General features: G+C 36.4%; 1 protein-coding gene across 3 annotated transcripts in view; it reads left to right on the top strand.

The window, feature by feature from the left end:
• The window catches only part of GFPT1 (glutamine--fructose-6-phosphate transaminase 1), a 64,570-nt gene extending 49,042 nt beyond the window's left edge, over nucleotides 1-15,528 (top strand). For all 3 annotated transcript variants that reach the window (XM_027555679.1, XM_027555680.1, XM_027555678.1), the window contains 5 exons: nucleotides 4,597-4,711; nucleotides 5,796-5,923; nucleotides 6,498-6,665; nucleotides 7,970-8,131; nucleotides 9,305-15,528. In XM_027555679.1, the coding sequence (XP_027411480.1) occupies nucleotides 4,597-4,711; nucleotides 5,796-5,923; nucleotides 6,498-6,665; nucleotides 7,970-8,131; nucleotides 9,305-9,349 (618 nt within the window). In that variant the 3' untranslated portion in view covers nucleotides 9,350-15,528. The remainder of the gene's footprint in view (nucleotides 1-4,596; nucleotides 4,712-5,795; nucleotides 5,924-6,497; nucleotides 6,666-7,969; nucleotides 8,132-9,304) is intronic.
• Nucleotides 15,529-16,004: the final 476 nt, after the last annotated feature.

Below are 16,004 nucleotides of genomic sequence, written 5' to 3'. Positions count from 1 at the left end.
TAGTTCTTTGGCCCATTTTTTGATTGGGTCATTTATTTTTCTGGAATTGAGCTGTAGGAGTTGCTTGTATATTTTTGAGATTAGTTGTTTGTCAGTTGCTTCATTTGCCATGTTTTTTTTTTAATGTCAGTAGTTTGGGTTTTTTTGGCAAGTCATTTTCTAAAATCTTTTTGTTTTGAAATAACTATAGATTTATAGGAAGTTGCAAAGATAATAGAGAAGTCCGGGTACTCTTCACCCAGTTTCCCCTGGTAGTTGCATCCTGTATAGGAAAATAAGCATCTCTTTATAGTATGTACTTCAATTTCTTTAAAAAAATGACTCCCTGAAAATATAGTATTATGACAGTTTAGTCTTAGTTTAATTTTTCTTGGATTCACTAAAAGCTCCAGGCCAATTATCACGGAAGAACATAGACAAAAAAATCAACAAGATACTAGCTAAGCAAATTCAATAATACGTTAAAAGAATCATACACCAGGATCCGTTGGGTTTACCCCAAGGAGGCAAGGATTTTTCAGTATCTGCAAGTCAATCAGTGTGATACACCACATTAACAAATTGAAGAATAAAAACAATATCATCTCAGTAGATGCAAAAAAAGCTTTTGATGAAATTCAGTATCCGTTTATGAAAATGCTCTTTGGAAAGTGGGCATAGACAGACTCTGCTGCTGCTGCTGCTAAGTTGCATCAGTCATGTCCCGAGACCGCGTGACCCCATAGACGGCAGCCCACCAGGCTCTGCTGCCCCTGGGATTCTCCAGGCAAGAACACTGGAGTGGGTTGCCATTTCCTTCTCCACCTCAACATAATAGAGATCATATGTGAGAAACCCATAGATAACAATATACTCAATGGTGCAAAACTGAAGGCATTTCCTCTAAGATCAGGAAGAGACAAAGATGCCTGCTATCACCATTTTTATTCATCACAGTATTGAGACCCTATTCATAGCAATCAAACCAGAAAAAGAAATAAAAGGACTATAAATTGGAAAGAAGTAAGACTGTCACTGTTTGCAGATGACATATTATACATAGAATATCCTAAGGATATCACTAGAAAACCGCTAGAGCTCATCAGTGAATTTAGCAAAGTTGCAGAGTACAAAACTAATACACAGAAATCTGTTGCATTTCCAAACACTAACTATTAGCTATCAGGAAAAGAAATTAAGGGAATAATCCCATTTACCATTGCTTCAAAAAGAATAAGATGCCTAGAAATAAATATACCTAAGGAGGGGAAAAGACCTGTACTCTGAAAACTATGACACAGTGATGAAAAAATTGAAGATTACACAAGTGGATGGAAATACATTGTGTTCTTGGATTAGAAGAATTAATATTGCTAAAATGAACAACTGCCCAAAGCAATCTACAGATTGAATGCTGCTGCTGCTGCTAAGTCACTTCAGTCGTGTCCGACTCCGTGCGACCCCATAGACGGAAGCCCACCAGGCTCCCCCGTCCCTGGGATTCTTCAGGCAAGAACACTGGAGTGGGTTGCCATTTCCTTCTCCAATGCATGAAAGTGAAAAGCGAAAGGGAAATCGCTCAATCGTGTCTGACTCTTAGCGACCCCATGGACTACAGCCTACCAGGCTCCTCCATCCATGGGATTTTCCAGGCAAGAGTACTGGAGTGGGGTGCCATTGCCTTCTCCGAGATTGAATGCAGAGCCTATCAAAATACCAATGCTGTTTTTCACAGAACTAGAGCAAGTAATTTAAAAATTTGTGTAAAAACACGAAAGACCTTGAATAGATAAAACAGTCTTGAGAAAGAAGAACAGAGCTGGAGGATTCATGCTCCCTGACATCAAACTATGCTACAAAGCTATAGTAATCAAACAATATGGTACTGGTACAAAAACAGACACTTAGATCAATGGAATGGAATAGCGAGCCCAGAAATAAACCCATGCACTTAAGTTCAATTAACCTATGACAAAGGAGGCAAGAATATACAGTAAAGTCAATCTCTTCAATAAGTGGTACTGGGGAAACAAGACAGTTACATGCAAAAGAATGGAGTTAGAATGTTCTCTAACACCATACACAAAACTAAACTAAAAGTGGATTAAAGAAAGACTTAAAAGTGAGACCAGAAATCATAAAATTTCTAGAAGCAAACCTAGTAGAACACTCTTTGACTTACATTGCAGTAACTTTTTTTTGTATCCTTTTAAAATAATGGAAACAAAAGCACAAGTAAATAAATGGGACCTAATTATACTTAAAAGCTTTTGCACAGTAAAGGAAACCATCAGCAAAACAAAAAGACAACCTGCTTAATGGGAAAAATATTTGCAAATGATATGACCAATGAAGGACTAATATCAAAAATAATCAGCTCATACTTATCAGAATGGCTATCATCAAAAAGGGCACAAATAACGAATGTTGATGAGGATATAGAGAAAAGAGAATCCTCATACATTGTTGGTAGGAATGTAAATTGATACAGTCACTGTGGAAAACAGTATGGAGAATCTTCAAAAAATTAAAGACAATTATCAGATGATCCAGCAACTTCTCTTCTGAGTATATATCCAAAGAAAATAAAAAATACTAATTCAAAAAAATACATGGACCCCAGTGTTCATAACAGCATTATTTACAGTTGCCAACTTATGAAAGTAACCTAAGTGTCCATCAACAGATGAATGGATAAAAAAGATATGTATATAAATCACTTCTTTTTTATCCATTCACCTATACACACACACACCCACACACACAGTGGGATACTACTTAGCCATTAAAAATGAATGAAATTTTGCCATTTGAAATAACATGAGTGGACTTGGAGGATATTATGCTAAATGAAATAAATCAAAGATAAATAATATATTGTGTCACCTATATGTGGAATCTAAAAATATAGGAATCTAAAAAATACAGCAAACTAGTGAGTATAACAAAAAAGAAGCAGAGTCACAGATTTAGAGATCTAGTAGTTACTAGTGGGAACAGGGAAGAGGAGAGGAGCAATATAGAGGTAGAGAATGAAAAGGTACAAGCTATTATGTGTAAAATATGCTACAAAGTATAATATAGGAACTATATCCAGTATTTTATAATAACTATAAATCAACTATAATCTTGAAAAATTATGAATCACTATTTTGTACTCCTGTAGCTTATGTAATATGATACATTAAGTATTACTTCAATAAAAATAAGTTTTAAAATATACAGAAGTCTTTCTCTGTAAGCTGACAGTGGCTACTTAGAAATGTATGGGTGTGTGTGTTTGGAGAGGGGATTCTATTTTTTAACAACTATGTGTTAGTTGCTCAGTCATGTCTGACTCTTTGTAACCCCATGGACTGTAGCCTGCCAGGCTCCTCTGTCCATGGGATTCTCCAGGCAAGAGTACTGGAGTGGGTTGCCATTTCCTTCTCCAGGGGATCTTTCCAACCCAGGGATCAAACCCAGGTCTCCTGCATTGCGTGCAGATTCTTTACCATCTGAGCCATCAGGGAAGCTATAAAAATACTTAAAATACTTAAAAATAACTCTACCAAGAAATGTGTAAGATATTCATAAATGTTTGTCAAACAGATGAAAACTATATAACTTTTTTTTTTTTTTTTAATGGGCTTCGCTGTGGCTCAGTGGTGAAGAATCCACCTGCCAGTGCAGGAGATGCGAGTTCGATCCCTGGGTCGGGAAGATCCCCTGGAGTAGGAAATGGCAACCCACTCCAGTATTCTTGCCTGGGTAATCCCATGGACAGAGAAGCTTTGGTGTGGGCTACAGTCCCCAGGGTTGCAAAAGTCAGACATGACTAAGCAACTAAACAACAACAACATATAACTTTCTAGACTTTTAAATTCCTAACAAATTGATAGAAACCATGTTTCTGGATGGGACGATTGTTTTGTAAATAAACTAAAAATGTGAGGCAGGATCTGTATTCTGTGACATAGCTCTAGTATATCAGAGAACTTAGGCTACAGGAAGTGTCTAAGGAAAAAAGCAGAAAGGGACAATGGAACCAACAGAATTAAGAATATTTAATAATACTTAATTGATGTTAGGGTGGAAGGACTGTTTATGCTAGAAAGTATGACCTAAAGTTAAAAAATTAAAACTTTTGTGTCAATACACACTATTGTAAAAGATTAGCCTAAACTGGGAAAATGTATTTGAAATTTAACGAGATCTTTCAAGACCAACTGAAAAGAAAATAAACCAAGTCAAAAAAAAAGCAAGTGAAGAATAATGAAATTAATTTTCAATAGATAAAATGACTGACTAACATGAAAAATCTTAATTTTTTGAATTCAAGGGCTGTATGATGAAGTAGTAGTGAGAGTCTATTGTCCAGCTGTCTGGTAAAAGTTTGTTAAAAGGATAATTCTCCACATTGCAAAGAATGTGGTAAAATAGGCATATCTCATATTCATGTACAGCTAACAGGAATGAAGAGGGTCTGGGCACTGTGATTGCAGGTCTTTAAGATATTCACAATCCTGTAACCTCAGTGGAAATTTTTTGTTTATTTTCATCTTTTTTTTTTTAAAGTTAATTCCAAGTTCTTAAAATGCAGTGCAGCTAATTCTGCGCATTCTTGTGCTCTTTCAGGCATACACCAGCCAGTTTGTATCTCTTGTGATGTTTGCTCTTATGATGTGTGATGACAGGATCTCCATGCAGGAGAGACGCAAAGAGATCATGCTTGGATTGAAGCGGCTGCCCGGTATGAAGACCCTTACACACACAGTAGTTATTGTCTGAGGGAGTGGGGGATGGGTGAAGCTGTGGCTTGTACCTATTTAGTCAGTAGTATCTTTTTACTTTGTACCTGTTCATTTAAAAACCCCGCACTGATAGCACAGAAGATTAGAAACATTGGTGTTTTACCGATTGTTACCCATATGGGCTGGAAGAAGCACAAGCTGGAATCAAGATTGCTGGGAGAAATATCAATAACCTCAGATATGCAGATGACACCACCCTTATGGCAGAAAGTGAAGAGGAACTAAAAAGCCTCTTGATGAAAGTGAAAGAGGAGAGTGAAAAAGTTGGCTTAAAGCTCAACATTCAGGAAACAAAGATTATGGCATCTGGTCCCATTACTTCATGGGAAAAAGATGTGGAAACAGTGTCAGACTTTACTTTTTTGGGCTCCAAAATCACTGCAGATAGTGATTGCAGCCATGAAATTAAAAGACGCTTACTCCTTAGAAGGAAAGTTATGACCAACCTAGATAGCATATTCAAAAACAGAGACATTACTTTGCCAACAAAGGTCCATCTAGTCAAGGCTATGGTTTTTCCTGTGGTCATGTATGGATGTGAGAGTTGGACTGTGAAGAAAGCTGAGGGCTGAAGAATTGATGCTTTTGAACTGTGGTGTTGGAGAAGACTCTTGAGAGTCCCTTGGACTGCAAGGAGATCCAACCAGTCCATTCTGAAGGAGATCAGCCCTGGGTTTTCTTTGGAAGGAATGATGCTAAAGCTGAAACTCCAGTACTTTGGCCACCTCATGCGAAGAGTTGACTCATTGGAAAAGACTGTGACACTGGGAGGATTTGGGGGTAGGAGGAGAAGGGGACGACAGAGGATGAGATGGCTGGATGGTGTCACCAACTTGATGGACAAGAGTTTGGGTGAACTCTGGGAGTTGGTGATAGACAGGAGTCCTGGCATGCTGCATGCAATTCATGGGGTCGCAAAGAGTCGGACATGACTGAGCGACTGAACTGACCCATATGTTATTATTATATTGTTTAGTATATTGTCCTTTTTTCATAGATTTTGCTAATATTACTTCTTAACAGATTTGATTAAGGAAGTTTTGAGCATGGATGATGAAATTCAGAAACTGGCAACAGAACTTTATCACCAAAAGTCAGTCTTGATAATGGGCCGTGGCTATCATTATGCTACTTGTCTTGAAGGGGCCCTGGTAAGTCTTCTCATTTCCAGTTGTAGTCTGTTGACTCATGAACCTGGCACATAGTCATATTTTCAGACTGAATGAAATAGATGGAACTTTGACAAAAGTGCCTTTATATTTACACATTCTGATTTGTTTACCTTGAGAAAGTGTAACAGAATACTTAATTCAGAAATTGAAAATCAAGGAAGTACACTTCAGCATGAGAACTTGGGTTTAGAAAGTAACTTGGGTTAATGTTTTGTCCACATGTGAATAAAATAAATAATATATTCTCTAGGTGTGAGATTTGAGGTGAAATATGAAACAATTAGGAAAACAGTTACAAAGAAATACGAGTACACTTGTGATAACCTAAAATCTTCAAAAAGTCCTTTTGGAGCTCTAAAATTCCCAGCTGCTTGTTAACATTATAGAAATAATGATCAGTAAATGTATTAGCTCTGTTTGTACATCACAGATCCTTTAATACTGTCTGATAAATAAGACAGGGATTTCCAACAGCAGATATCTTGTGTAATATTTATGTAAGAATGGGTTTTTGAAAAACAGACTGAAGACTAATCTAGTTCTTTCCTCTTAGAAAATCAAAGAAATCACTTACATGCACTCTGAAGGTATCCTTGCTGGTGAGTTGAAACATGGCCCTCTGGCTTTGGTGGATAAGTTGATGCCTGTCATCATGATCATCATGAGAGATCACACCTACGCCAAGTGTCAGAATGCTCTACAGCAAGTGGTTGCTAGGCAGGTAAGTCGGGGGCTACTGTGAGGACACAGGCTGCACGTGCAAGGGATCTTGGTTGCATTACGAGAATCATCCTGAAACCATCCCAACCCTCCCCCCACCCACCCAGGTCTGTGGAAAAATTGTCTTCCACAAAACTAGTCCATGGTGCCAGAAAGATTGGGGACCACTGCCACAGAGCTTCTATTTCCTTGACTTATGCATGAGACTTACCACATGGGATTGTGAGTTTAAATAAGCTTAAATAAGTTTAAATCAGTGTGGAAAATTCTGAAAGAGATGGGAATACCAGACCACCTGACCTGCCTCTTCAGAAATCTGTATGCAGGTCAGGAAGCAACAGTTAGAACTGGACATGGAACAACAGACTGGTTCCAAATCGGGAAAGGAGTATGTCAAGGCTGTACATTGTCACCCTGCTTATTTAACTTATATGCAGAGTACATCATGAGAAACTCTGGGCTGGAGGAAGCACAAGCTGGAATCAAGAATGCTGGGAGAAATATCAATAACCGCAGATATGCAGATGACACCACCTTATGGCAGAAAGTGAAGAACTAAAGAGCCTCTTGATGAAAGTGAAAGAGAAGAGTAAAAAAGTTGGCTTAGAGCTCAACATTCAGAAAACTAAGATCATGGCATCCAGTCCCATCACTGAATGGCAGATAGATGGGGAAACAGTGACAGACTAGTTTTTTTGGCTCCAAAATCACTGCAGATGGTGACTGCAGCCATGAAATTAAAAGACGCTTACTCCTTGGAAGAAAAGTTATGACGAACTTAGACAGCATGTTAAAAAGCAGAGACATTACTTTGCCAACAAATGTCCATCTAGTCAAGGCTGTGGTTTTTCCAGTAGTCATGTATGGATGTGAGAGTTGGAATATAATGAAATCCAACCAGTCCATCTAAAGGAAATCAGTCCTGAATATTCATTGAAAGGACTGAAGTTGAAGCTGAAACACCAATACTTTGGCCACCTGATGCGAAGAGCTGACTCATTTGAAAAGATCCTGATGCTGGGAAAGATTGAAGGTGGGAGGAGAAGGGGACGACAGAGGATGAGATGGTTGGATGGCATCACCAACTCAATGAACATGAGTCTGAGTAAACTCCAGGAGTTGGTGATGGACAGGGAGGCCTGGCGTGCTGCAGTCCATAGGGTCGCACAGAGTCAAGACACGACTGAGCAACTGAACTGATGTCAGTGAGGCCACATTGAATTGAGCAGTGCAAAACATGCATGTTCTCGTGTTACAGCCCTGCCTTTACTTAACCAGTGATCGTGCCTGTGATCTCTTTCCCAGGGACGGCCTGTGGTGATCTGTGACAAGGAAGACACTGAGACCATTAAGAACACAAAAAGAACAATCAAGGTGCCCCACTCAGTGGACTGCCTGCAGGGCATTCTCAGCGTGATCCCTTTACAGCTGCTGGCCTTCCACCTGGCTGTGCTGAGAGGTTATGATGTAAGTGACGGACCACTGTGGAAATTGAGTTTCCTTCCAAATTTTTAGCAATAGAATTTGATAATTCCATCATACATACATCTGTCACCTGTTGTAGTTCCATGGCCCAGTTTTGTCAGTTACATCCTGACATTTTCACACCCATCGAACGTGAAGGAGTTTTGGACAGAAGCTCCACCAGGGGAGATTACCTCCCTGGGGACTCTCCACCTGTTTTCTTTCTGTGTTTCTCAGTGGGGTAGCTATTGGAAATTCTTTGGGACTTCCTCACACATTGAAGGACTCTCAGCATTCCTAGTCCCTCATTCATTGTGACAACCACAGTGACAATCAAAACATTCTACTCTTAACAGTCTCTGTGGCAGTCACTATTATTTTTCTATTAGGACTGCATCACTGCCTCTGAGCTTTAATCTTGAGGGTCCAATTGTACTTACTGTTCCACATTTTCTGAGGGCAGAAAAATGGATTAATCTGTATTTAAAAGATTTTAATATAGATTCAAGTCAAAAGGGCTCCTTCTGCTCAACTTTTGGTTAATCTAAAGAATCTATTCCAAAATCACATATAGCTAAAAATTTACTAAAATGTATCCTTCTATTCTATTTTGTATAAAAAAATAAATATACAGACAGTGAATGCTGAAAAACAAACAAAAACATCACACTCTTATACATTTCTAGTGTCCCGGGAGAGGGATGCCAGCTCATAGAGGACCACAGAAGTTTTCCATGTGCTGAACTGGGTCCTTTGGAATTCTTGTTCTGAATTGATTTCAGGTCGTTTTAAGATGCATTATATTACTATATTTCTAATCGAATTCTTTGTAGTCTCTAGTAAAGATGGTTAATGAACAAGTTGTTTTCTATTTTCATGGGGTTTCTTTGGTCATTTATTTGGCTGTACCAGCTCTTAGTTGTGGCATGCAGGATCTTCTGTTGCAGCATGTGAACTCTCAGTTGGCATGCAGATGGCAAATCAGTTGGCATGCAGCATATAGTTCCTCGAGCAGGGATCAAACCCAGGCCCCTACATTGGGAGTGCAGAGTCTTAGCCCCTGGACCACCAGGACAGTCCCTGTTCTTATGTTTGTATAAGCAAAAATAATTTGTTGATGGCAACTGCCACCCCAGTTTGTATCATCTCTCAAATCTTACTTCTTTTTTTTTGCAGGTTGATTTCCCTCGGAATCTTGCCAAATCTGTAACCGTAGAATAAGGAGCATCTGAAACTGGGCGATTAATCAACACAAGACACCTTTGTATTTAAAACTTGATTTAAGATATCACCCCTTTAAGCCTTTTTTAGTAAATCCTTATTTATATATCAGTTATAATTATTCCATTCAATTTGTGATTTTTGTGAAATTACCTCATATTTTTCCAGTGATTTGTGGGGGAGTTTGAATAGTGGAATCTATGTTGGTATCGGTATCAGAGAGATTTAGCTCTCATTTTCTTTAAAGGATGCTGAGAGTTGGATTTTGGGACCCTCCACTTCAAACTGAAAGGATTGTGTGTTATTAAAATAATTGGCATTTGTTTCAGCATACATTGACATTTCATTCAGGCCAATGAAAGTGTGTTTAATTGGAATATTTAAAGCCGGTGACAGTGTACTTGGATATTTAATTAAGGTTTTGCTAAGTTATAAAGAAAAAATTCCATGATTATTGAAATTTATTGTTTTGTTTTTAAATCAGTCTATGAAACTTAAAAACTGAAAACTTCTTCATGGGATTTCTAAGTTAATCTTAGTCTCTCAGATTTATTGCCTGTTATCTGTAGATCAAGGTTTCTTAGGAAGCTAAGAAGTATAGTAGTGCATTGGTTTTCTCCAGCTCTTAACAGAGAATGCTTGTGCAATTTCATAGCACAGACTTTAAATCTGAGCTGCTTTGAACAGCTGACAATATGATATTAAATTTGAAGATGGGATACAGATAAGTTGGATATCCTACTTCTTGTTTTTTTTTTTAATCGCCTAAAAATGGTTTTGGTTTCCTTGTATCTGTAGTTTCTTTTTAAAAATTACTGCTGAAGGACATTCTATCTTGTTCTTTGAAATCACCACAGAGAGTTGCTATCAAATATGTCAAATACTGATGTTCAGAATTCTCTTCAGTTTTGTCCCAGAGAAGAATTCCTTACAGTTAATTTTAACTTCCCTTTACTGCTTTGTTGAATCAAACTCTAGTACCTTCATGCCAATTTGGAAACTCCTTGCAGTTATTTGGAAGATTTGCAAGTCTTTTGACTAAAATTTGGCTAAATGTATATGATGGGCTAAAATTAGAAAAAGCTATCAGCTTTACAGTGATAGTAGTGAAGGATTATATAAAATTTTTAGTATTACTTTCTAGGTATTTTTCTCTCTGAATATTCTGTGTTTTACCCCTGAAATATACTTAGGAATGAAGAAAATATAAATATAAAAGTGATATTGAGGTGCCTTTAGCTGGCTAGTGTCAGAAATGGAAACTTAACAACTTAGATTAAAAAATTTAGAGTAGAATACTAGTTTGACACCCAAAAAGTTGTGAATAATAATTTCTTCACGGAGCTTTCTAGCAACATCTTGGGCATCACAGGGCAGTGTGTTTATGTTTTGGTTAAGTCCTTTTCCTTCAAAAGTTTTCATTTTTAAATTGCAAAGGTAATTAGCCTAATAAAGTTAGCTGAGCCTTTCCCATTTTCTGTGTTTGAACTCTAGTAGCTGTTGTCAGAGAAGCATAGAATTCTGCCTTGTGTTAGCGTTAGAGAAAGCACTGGCATATTTTGAGGTAATTCAGAAAGACTCTTAGATTGAGACTAGAAACCTGTTTTTAAAATAGGATTATTATTCATGTCATTATATAGCTACTGCAGGTATAAATTTATCTATTTTAATTGTTTGTAATATTATTTTGTGTAGGCCTGCTAGTTTTAGTCTGTGTGTAGTGTCATCCTTAACTATGTTATTTTAGCATTTTTATGCACATGATTTGTATGGATTTGTAGCATTTCTGAAGTTCAGATTAGCTTTCTAAGTGAAACTGATATGTGAAGTCAGTCATTAGTTTTCAGTCTGTTTCCTCTCCCTCTTTGTGTGTGTGTGTTTGTGTGTGTGTGTGTGTGTCTTTCTCTCACAGACACACACAGATACACTTCAAGCTAGGATAAGTTCTAAACCAAATCTCAAAAACCAGTAGTAAGAAAAAAGAAGTGGTATTTTCCAAACAAACATCGTTTTTCTTCCCTACCCCTTATTCTTGCTCCCTACACTGTTTAATGTAGTGATTTTTAGATGCTTTTATGAATTATGAACACAAAATAATGTAATGAGGCAAACTGCTAGTAAGTGTGGATGCTCAGATAAAACCAATGTAATAAGTATAAGAAAATCATTTTTGGGGAAAGATATTCTACAAAAGGAGTCCTTCATATAAGAAATTCTTTCTTGTAATACATTTAAAATTAAATTCACTTTTGTATAACTTAGTACTCTTTACCCAGGCCATGAATCCTTTTTAGGCCAAGGATCATGTTAGCATCTGACACGTGGCACAGTAAATGATTGTTACTTTGACATCAGTCAGCTCTTCTGTCTGTTTAAATCACCTATGCCATAGGAATAAATAGTTGAAGGAAAGTTAATGTTAACTGTCTTTGGCTTGTTATAACTCTGTCAACAGTGTATTATGTGAAAGTCACTGTGCCAGAAACTGAAAAATACATCCTGTTTAAAGTCCACTTGTCTCCTTGAGTACTTACCGCTCCTGGAGACTAGGATCATTGGAAGGTACAGGGTGAGAGAGTGGAAAAATGGAGTTGAGCTTTTAAATGTTGGGAGTGAATTTGTTCATTGAAATGATGGTTCAGGTTTTGGTGTATATCATGTTCCTAAGAGGTGAAGTGCATTTTGCAGAGTTAACTGTTACCACAGGCTATAAATCCATGTGTCTGTAGTACTGTAAGGAACAGCAGTTGTTAGATACAAGGTGAAAACAAGCAACACAACTAAAAGGGAACTGACACAGGTGACACGTAGGTGAGACTGTTGATTAGAGAGCTAATAAAGATTTTCTTTAAGGTTCTTAGAAAGATGTTTCTGAGATGATACTGTCTTAACCTTTTGAATACAGATCTCTTGACCTGAGTTAATTATGAGGATGAGAGGAAAGGAACCCCTTTAGCTCCTTGGTTATATTCCTTTGACATATTTCTAGTAACTCTTGAAAGAGGGAAAACTATGTGAAATGTTGACTTCAGCAAACATATTTTAAGAAGTCCTTTGGGTTCAGTTTCCTTTGTCTCTCTCTCTCTTTCTAATTAGGCTATATACTATAGCAGTAAAAGGGAAAGACTGAGGTTAATTATTATATGCTACAGCTTAAGTGATTTTTCTAAAGAGAACAATGTCATTGAAAGTGTTTATTTAAAAAGAAATCACAGCTCACATTGAATTTATGAAGGCCAAAGAAATTGAAGGGAATGGTAAAGGTAGATAAAAAAGTGTTATATCCACATATTTAATAGATTTTTTTTATATTGGAATACCAGGTAGTATTTTACCTGTGAAAATGTATTTCAGATTACTTTGTTTTCTTGTGTTAGAGCCTCAAGTTAAAAATTGTAACAATTAAATCATTTTTTCCCCCGGAGTATTTAAAGATTGTTAATATGACAGTGTTTCTCTAGCTTGACGAATTTAACTCTCTTTAGATCTGTGATGATAACCAATAGGATGGATAGTACTAGCTTTGAACTGATAGTATCCGCAGTTAAAATAAAATCATAGTTAACTAGCAAAACTGTCAAGTTATGCCATATTAACTTGTGAGTCTGTAATAACTTGATATCAATGTTATGGAATATACGATAAATAATGGCTAATGAGAACTTTTTAAGAAATCTTAAATTACCTTTCTTACTATACTAGTTTTCAGAATGAATATAAAAATGATCCTATTAGCCTTTTAAAACTGTTCTGCAGTAGAAATTTTTTTTTTTTGCTTAAATAAAACTTTTCATATTTGTTTAAGTTATATTTCTTTTGAGCTGGAAGTTTTAGAGTCATCCTGGCTTTGTTTCAGTTTTCTGTTCTTTAAGATGAATGTTTAGTTTACTGAGCCACTTAGTCATTTCTTCCTCATGTCTTCTCAGTCTAATGACTATTTCTGAACTGTGAATAAGTTACCCAAATCTTGCTGCGAATTACATTTTTAAGCAGTTTGCCAATATTTGAAGTATATACATGTTTGTTGTTGTGTTAAAGATTGTATTGTACTAAGATTGTAGCCAATGTTGTCAGTAAACATTTTTGATGCTAAAAGTTTATTCATCACTGTTGCTTTTAAAAAGAAGAAATATTACATTATATTCAAAAGTCATGTCTTCACTCCAACTTCCCAATTACTTTAAAAAGGATCATTAGATAAAACAAAGGCTCTACTTTTTCTGATGTTATGCTCTGTAAATATTATACTTACTCAAGTCTTTTAGACTTGTGTGTTTCCAGCACATTTACAGGGTATACAGTGATCAGCAACTTTAAGTTGTTGATAGTTGCAAAAGAAGGGTGTTTAGGATGGGTGAATAGTAAAATAACATAGACTCCAAATCTAAAGTTTCTGTCATATCTGGCAGTCTATTAATTGTAGAACAAAGAGTCCTTTTACAGGATCCTTTGATAAACAGCAAGCTAAAAATCTCTGTCCCTAGTGCTTACAGCACTTGCTGTGTTTTGCAGGAGACAGAGTTATGCCCAGCGTGGTTTGAATGAATGGATATGCTGTGTTGCCTTCCCATAGAATTGAGCCCAATCTTTCATCTCTCTTTTGCTCTGTGTTGCTCTGCAGCAAAGCCCAGGGCTGCCACACCAGCATGAATCATTTTTTCCACAGGCCACATTTTTTACATAAAATTTAGCTTTACTTCTAGTGAAAAGTTTTCTTTAAATCCTCTTCAATTCACTATCAGTAAGTATTTACTGAGTACTTTTAAAGGCCAAGAAATAATTTCCCTAGAAATTACGAGGCCACTTTTCATTGGAGTGGATTTAAGGAAAAATAAGTTCTTTAATTTTTTGGATGAGTGAAAGAAGTCTTTATTAAGTTTCTCTCATTATCCATGGTTAAACTGTTCTATCTCACTTCAAAAAATGACGTAGAAGCTTTATTAGCTAGCTTTAACAAGCATCCCAGAGATCAAAACTAATCTTGTAATAATATAAGAAAAGTTGCCAGGTTATAGGTCATTTAACCAGACAAAATTTATTACTGTCTTTTTGGTTAGCATGTATACAGGAGATTTTTCCCACAGTTGAAAAGACATGTTTGTGATCTTCATATTAACATGATTCATTGACTCAAACACCAAAGTTCACACATGTATTTTTTCATAAAGAATGCTGTTATGCAGCCACATTTCCTTTTCCGTATTTCAAAAAATATTTGAATATGGAGCATGGATATGTAATTGAAATATGGAATAAAAAGTGGAGCTTGTAAGCAATTGGAGAAGTGCTCTCTGGATAAAATGGTAGCTATTTCCTTCCCATTCATTTATCAGTCTGCCTTTATATATGTTTATAAAAAGTAAAAAACTTTTACTGTTAGGAGGAAAGCAATTGGCATGGTTTCATATGTTTTTAATTTCTGTTGTGTAGTGAGTATTGCATTATTTCCAACAATGCAAGTAAGTTATATTGTGGAACTCACAGCAATTGTACACCCGGGGGATCTTTAGGGGTTAATTTTTGCCTCTGTCACTCAGCTTTGTATGTTTTGAAATGGAGATAAATACTGTGTGGTCTTCGAAGGAAAATGGCCAAAATTCCCAAAGCTTGTAATATAAGTAAATACTCATTGAGAGTTCTAGATCCATTGTACCTAAAAGGCAAATGATCACGTGTTCTTAACTAATGTGTTCTTAATTTGTGAGACCCAAATGTTGATTTCCATTAATTTTAGATTGTCATGCAATAGCCAAGCTTCAAAGGTCTAGATTTGTCAGCATCACTACAGTTTCTGCAAACAGCCCCTTTGAGGTGACACTGTTGTTGGCATTAGGAAAAGCCAGTGTGGCAACAGTCAAGGATGTTTTACTATGGCAAGTTCAATGTGAGATGGACTCATTAGAAAACTTTGTCTTCAAAGAATGCCCCACACTGGGATGGAAAATAGTCTGAGACAATAAAAACCAGTTTCTAGGTAAGCAAAATTGCATTAAATTCAAGTTTCTTTCTGTGTTAGACTTGAATGTATCTAGCTAGTGTGATTTATGGGGGCTTTTGGTGGGGTTTTTTCCCCCTATTTGCTTTGTGTGTAGAATTGTTTTGAAATACTGAGTATATTTGCTTTGAATTTTATCTCTTTCTGTTTTGTATTCATCCTTTGAATAAAATTGTAAATCCAATATTGATTTTATTCTTAATTTACTTTTACCGCTGCTGTGGAAAAACCAAGGAACTGTGGGAGATCTTTGTAGGTTTTCTGTCTGAAGTTCTTGGTTATTAACTTGGAATCGTGTGTTACTGAATTTCAAAGCATTTCTTTCTTTGAAAGAAACAATTTTAAAACTTATTCATATAGATTGTCTCTTTTTGTGCTTTAAGTGAAGTGGAAAATATATACTGGTCTCTGAAAGCAGAATTGACTTTACTGGTACAACATTAATAATTTAAATACTTTTGAGTTGTTATCTTGGCAGAAAAGACAGGTTTATATCAATTTATTTGCAAATTCCTGAGATTCCCCAAGATAGAGAAAAGTTAGCTGCCTTATGGAATTACGGAATAAAAAATGGAGATTGTAAACAATTGGAGAAGTGCTCTCTGCATAGAACTGTAGTTATTTTCTTCCCATTTGTTTATCAGTCTGCCTTTGTATATG

The sequence above is a fragment of the Bos indicus x Bos taurus genome, chromosome 11, assembly GCF_003369695.1.
Source record: "Bos indicus x Bos taurus breed Angus x Brahman F1 hybrid chromosome 11, Bos_hybrid_MaternalHap_v2.0, whole genome shotgun sequence".
NCBI lineage: Eukaryota > Metazoa > Chordata > Mammalia > Artiodactyla > Bovidae > Bos > Bos indicus x Bos taurus.
Note: the sequence above shows the minus strand (reverse complement) of the source record. Positions and strands in the feature narration are given on the sequence as shown.